This window comes from Habropoda laboriosa, unplaced genomic scaffold (genome assembly GCF_001263275.1).
Source record: "Habropoda laboriosa isolate 0110345459 unplaced genomic scaffold, ASM126327v1 scaffold214, whole genome shotgun sequence".
Classification (NCBI taxonomy): domain Eukaryota; kingdom Metazoa; phylum Arthropoda; class Insecta; order Hymenoptera; family Apidae; genus Habropoda; species Habropoda laboriosa.
This window is the reverse complement of record NW_017100328.1, coordinates 633,349-639,348: the sequence shown is the minus strand read 5'-3', so window position 1 is coordinate 639,348 and position 6,000 is coordinate 633,349. Positions and strand designations below refer to the sequence as shown.

At 39.5% G+C, this 6,000-nt stretch overlaps 1 protein-coding gene across 1 annotated transcript in view; it reads left to right on the top strand.

The window, feature by feature from the left end:
• Positions 1-6,000, top strand: part of LOC108574421 (transcription factor collier) — a 123,936-nt gene that overhangs the window by 24,033 nt on the left and 93,903 nt on the right. Inside the window, exon 2 of the mRNA XM_017937007.1 lies at positions 5,551-5,704. Within this exon, the coding sequence (XP_017792496.1) occupies positions 5,551-5,704 (154 nt within the window). The remainder of the gene's footprint in view (positions 1-5,550; positions 5,705-6,000) is intronic.

The window sequence follows — 6,000 nt, the reverse complement described above, 5'->3', positions numbered from 1 at the left end:
TGTCTACGGTGGCAATTTAGAATGAAATACGTAATCGTAAGCGAATTAATAAATTTTTGTTAGACGAGGCACTGAAGCACGATGTTCAATTGAACAACATCCGCGGGAACGTAGTAGACTGGTCGCGAATTACATTCGGATATATTACAAATTGCTCATTATCTCCACGCACATTATGAATCACGCTGGGTGCAAGCGTAAATAGACCGTGCTTCGGCCAACTCGTAATAACTAACGCCCAGCGGTATACATTAACTCTGGATTTATTGTAATTTTCCGCGATTGCTTTATCCACGAATTCGTAACCGTATCCGTGGGTTCGTATTATTCGCATATTTCGCCCGTAATGCATTGTGCGCAAATAGCATAGGTAGCAGCTCTCGCGTGTAAAGTATAGTCTAGGTTGGACGGTTAGTCGACAATCTGCGCTCTCAAATTGCCAGCGTGTCAATATTTGCTCCGTAACAGATAAAACAAAAATTGCTGCGCGTTTCACAAACGAAGTTATCCGTAGGAATTTAATTAGCGGTAAAAAAGAAAGAAAGAAAAACAAAGTCAAATTCGTCCTAGTATCGAATTTAACGAGCGGTTGTTTATACTATGTCGACGGAGTTTTTCGGTTCGATTGAAATCCTTTCGAATAGTAGCAGCCCTATTTGGTTTACGTTCGTTTTGAAAGGTATATTCCTCTTGAAAAGGATAAACTGTCTTTCAACGGTTAATTATTTCACGCACGTTATTTTTGCGCACTTCTTTTTCTGAAATTAGCATTTTCCTAAGTGTAGAACTATTTGTGACGTTTGAACACCGATGGATGTAACGATGCAGGGAAAGAAAAACCGGTATCGCGCGGAAAGACACCTATCGTGTCCTACATCTTCATTTGCGTATTTGGCACACGGTGAGTATCGGGTTATCTTTGTCGGTCGATCGAATCGCTGCCGTTGCTTCAGATGTCGCGAAAGAAAAGTTAGGCGGCAGGGATCGTAATGCCTCGAGGCCGAAGCCAGAGCAGCAGCCAGCACGTTGCGCGCCACCGATGAACGTTATCTGCTATCCGAAAGCAGGCGTGTGGCAAATTGTACCTGGGAATCTCGGCTACGGATATTCAGCCTGTAATTATCACCTTCGTGTCGTTTTGCCGCGGGCTAAAACAGTCAAATTGTTACGCGCTCGTCTCTCAGGAAAAATATGCGAGTGAATGAAAGAGTATCAATTTTGGAATCCGCAGACGATTCTAAATTCTGAGAGAATGTTTGAAACATTGTATTGTCATAGTTCGAGATAGTATAGGAAAAGATATTAACATTATTCTGAAGAACAAAATATTAAATTATGCTGATGTATCAATTTGGTTCGAATAACTGTACTTTGGTTTCTAACTTTGGGTATCCCTGATAATCTATGGGAGTTATTGAAAATTAGTGGAATAATTAAAGTAATTGAAAAAAGTGAATATCGAATGAATAATTATGGAAATACGTTCGCATAAATTTCTTATATTCTGTTCAATGCTATTATATATTGTTTGTAAAGTTCGTAAAAATTGGCAGCGTCTCACATCGGACACTGTTGCATCCAATCATCAAATTTGTCTCTGAAAATTGATTAAGAATTGCAATTTCTGCACGAGTGAGAATTAACCACGTGGACAAATGTTTGGATAGAATAACCCCTAAATATTGGATCCATGTAGCGAGTGACGAGTGGATGAAGTGACGCGAAAAATAACCGCTTAATAGAGGAATATTGGTGTGAACCGCTTTCTGGCCGTGTGATTATAATTATACTGGTCCGTTAAATTACTACGGTCCCTAGATTCATTGTCCATATTCGCGTGTCGCGTGTTCTCGTATTTTTCTCTTTTTAATTGAAACATCACGAACGCTTTACGCCGTTGCTAGAAAATTTTTCTAACGCTAAATTTTCGCAAATACGTTTCAAACGATAAAAATATTGAGTTGATTACAATTATGCTCGGTATTACACCGTGACGTAAAAAATATCGAATAACAACACTTAGAACGAACGAGTAGAGTAACATTTGTCCCAAACATCTTCAATTGATATTTAATAAATATTACGAAGAAGTAAAACGAAAAGTAGACAATTCGTAATGCAACAGGAGCAGTAAATTGTTCAATTTTCCACGAATAAATAATTAAAATTTCACGAAACTTACTAACCCCTTCGATATACAATAACGAATCATACTCGTGGTGTGAGTAATATTAAAATATTGCAAAAATGAGTTCTGTTTGCAAAGAAACGTCAAATACTTATTAAATAAAAAACATACGTAATGTTCAAATGTTTTTTATTTAAGATGAATAAAGCGATAGATTAAACCACCACAAGCCTTCGTTTCCCTCGCAACTGCAAAACAATCAAATTCCTCAAACCTTCGCGATTCCCAGAAATCACCAAGCGAATTAGTCAAACTAGCAAGTGACAATGTAGAAAATGAGCAAGGAGAATAACGATCCTACCGAAACACGCCAGCATGTCTCTCCAGCGAAATAAAACACAGCCACGCGAGCTCGCATATGTATTATTATTTCAGCGAGCATAATCTTGAAACCGCGTAGCCGCGGTGGGCCGCAATCCGCAATAGTTTCCAAAAAGGTGTGCGGCAGAATTGCACCGCAGGTGATAATGTAACGGCGCGGCAGGACGTGCCTACACGTTATATAGGAATTGGTGCATGGCAAACGGGGCAAAATAATCGGACGTCGAGAGTTATGGGGCGCGAACCGGCGGCCGGTTAATCAGCCACCGATAATTATCGACACGGGCAGTACATCACTCCCCTCCGAGCCTCTCTCAGCCACCCCAGTGGCCTCCTTCCCTCCAGCGGACCCTCTCTCTCCTCTCTCTCTCTCTCTGCACCGGATTCAACACCCCCTTTGCCCTCGAATGCCCGGTTGGCGAACCCCTTCTAGCCTCCACCTCTTGCTCTGCCTCCTCTGCCTGCCGGCAGACCGACATCCCACCGCCTGCCGTGACAAACGCACCGCCGATACCATCATTTATTTCGCAAATGTGCTGCAAAACTGCCGCTATTCATTTTCGGTCCAGTCGATTCAGTTTTCCGCTCGGAGTGTCTGCCCTGATGGCAGTGCGCGCGGCATTCCGCGCAGCCACGCGATCGTTTTATCGGTTCGCGCCGCGACGCTACCATCCCGCTACTACCACCGCACCGCTGCCGCATCCCGCGATCGCGATGCCGCCGCCATCCGATAATGCGATTTCTCCGTGGCGGTTTTTAACCATCGAAACGCGCACCACCACCGCCACCCTTCATCCCGCCCCTACCCCGATGTACTGCGCTTAAAAACCCTTTCGCGCTGATAGCTTGACGCGCTTCGACGAACTGCACCGGTTCATTGGCGATTGCCTCTTTTTTTTTTTCACGTGTTTATAGTGGAATGCGAAACCGTTCGAACGAAGGATTCGAAATTTTTAACTGTTTTGTTGCGAGGCTTTTGTTTAACATTGGTGGCAGGTTTTCTTTGTCAGTTTTTGTGGTTATAATTCTTGTGTGGGTGGGATGTTGGATGTGCGAATTAATTTGCCGCACCGTAATAGGGAATTTTTGTCAGTTGCTCGGTAAATAGGAGAATGTTATGGCAATTTTGTGAGAAACATGCCGAATTAATTTGCAGTGTCTTTGGAGTAGGTAAATTTTAGGAAGTACCTGGTGATTTTGAAAAGCAGAAAAGCAGAAATTTGAAATAAATGTTATCGAAGAGAAAGTTGTAACTTATTAGCGAGTGAGAATAAGATTCACAAATAAAATCCAGGCTAAAATGAAAAATGTTTGTTATTTAATATTTTAATCATTGTCGCCGTCTAGCATTCCTAGAACGACAGTAATATTTGTTTAATAGGAGATTGCAAAGTAGTATATGGACTTAGTCGCTAAATTACATGTTTACACGAAAGCTGGAAAGTATGAATTTTTACCAGGAAATAGAGGTTACATTTAGAGCCAAGGGGGGCCAGGAGACCCGAATAGTTTAGTGAGAATCGCTTAAAACGCGCGGAAAGCGTGTATATTACGTAATTAAAGAGCAAACGGTGAGAATTTCAAACAGAAGTAAATTATAGGACAGCTGTAATATTTATAGCAGTTGATTCGCCGAATACATTCTTTCAACCTATATCAAATGTTCATAATTTATTAAATATCGCTAAATCTATCATAAATATTTTGATCAAGTGAAATTGCTATTGAGTTATAGAATAATATTAACTGATCTTGTTTAGTACTGTGACATTAAATAAATACCATATGTCGATTTGCTCAGTAGCTCCTGCTAGCGTCATCACGGAAAATTTAATTTTTTAAAAAATATGAAGTTGCCTCAACCTTTGCACTAAAGTTTCAATTAACAAATATTAGATATTTCGGAAACTTTTAAGCAAGTAACAAGAAATAAATGGAGTATTTACGTGTAAAATTTAAAAAATTAATTCATACATTGAATTAAACACGTAATTTATATAGAACATTATTTTCATCTATTTAAAAAAATAGTCGGTACCTCCAGAAAAGTATTCGAACGGACGGCTCACAGGCGTCGGAGATAATTGTAAAAGACAGGATATCACGAATCGTGGCAGAAAGCTCGGTGAAAAGTCATGTTTTACGGAATCAATCGGAGCGTAGTTGCACACACGTACTATGCGAGGTAGCGCACTCGAAAAGGGGACTTTCCGTGCAATTACTCAAAGATGGCATTGGAGTCCGGTGGCCTAATCTCAGCACATGAGACCTTAATGGGATTTTAAGGCGTCGAGGCCACCTGCGCGCTCCCCCACGAGCAACCTCGTTTGTCTTTCCTCTCTACCAGTTTGGGCATTCTTATTGCATTCAAGGCCGAATAGGACATACCTATTTGACCCTACGATAGAGAATTTCACTCCTGACGTCTGAATTTGGTAACGTGCATCGTTTGCGGCATCGACTGTGCGCACATTCTTTATACTCGGCGTAGCTAAGTGCTCGTCATTCCGCGGGATAGTATGGAGTGAAGTGCAAAATATGTTTCAGAAGAATTTCAACTGTCGAGGAGAAATATCAAAATACAGCACGTGATTGTGTTATTAAGATTAATTAGAAAATGACACAGTTTGAAATTAGTTTAGAATTAGGTCTGAATTTATATGCGAAAATGTAACATTTTTCACAATCACAACTTTCTGAGGAAACAGAATTTTATGTATATGGATGTAAAGTTAACGACCATTTAAATGCCTTGCTAATAATTTTATAGAATTACTAATTTTAACTGTCGAGAGAAAACGTCAATTTTCCTATAATGTTGTTCAAATTAATTAGAAAATTAACAGTAATATTAAAACAGTAACGTTTTTCTTAAATTTGTGTATTTATACCGAACAGCTTTCCAAAGAAACAGAATTCTATGTGTATATAATTATGAAAGTAAGGTTCATTTAAATGCCTCGCTGATAATTTCATAGAATTAACGCAGAAATATTTTTTTAACTTGAAAGTATTGCATCGTGTTTACGTGTGAATTTCAGAGTCGGTGTAGGAAGAGCACACTTCGAGAAGCAACCACCAAGCAATTTGAGGAAGAGTAACTTCTTCCATTTTGTGATCGCTCTTTATGATCGACACGGTCAACCGATTGAGATAGAAAGGACCTCCTTCATGGGTTTCGTCGAGAAAGATCAGGTAATTGTTTTAACACATTGCATGGATTTAACAAAAACAGATTTTAGTAAGAAAACTGAATTTATTCAAAGAACGTTGAAATGCAACAAAAAGGGAAGGAATACATAAGTGGATACGAGATAATTTCTTCTGAAAAAGTAAAAAGAACATTTTTCATCCAAGGCTTAATTTTCGAGAAAATTTAATTTGAGGTTCAAGAAAGCAAAAAGATAAAATTTTATATCAATTAAGGAATTATTGAAACTGGTGTCCTCGTGTAAACGCACGCAACGTATTGTCAAGCTCGATTTTCTCCA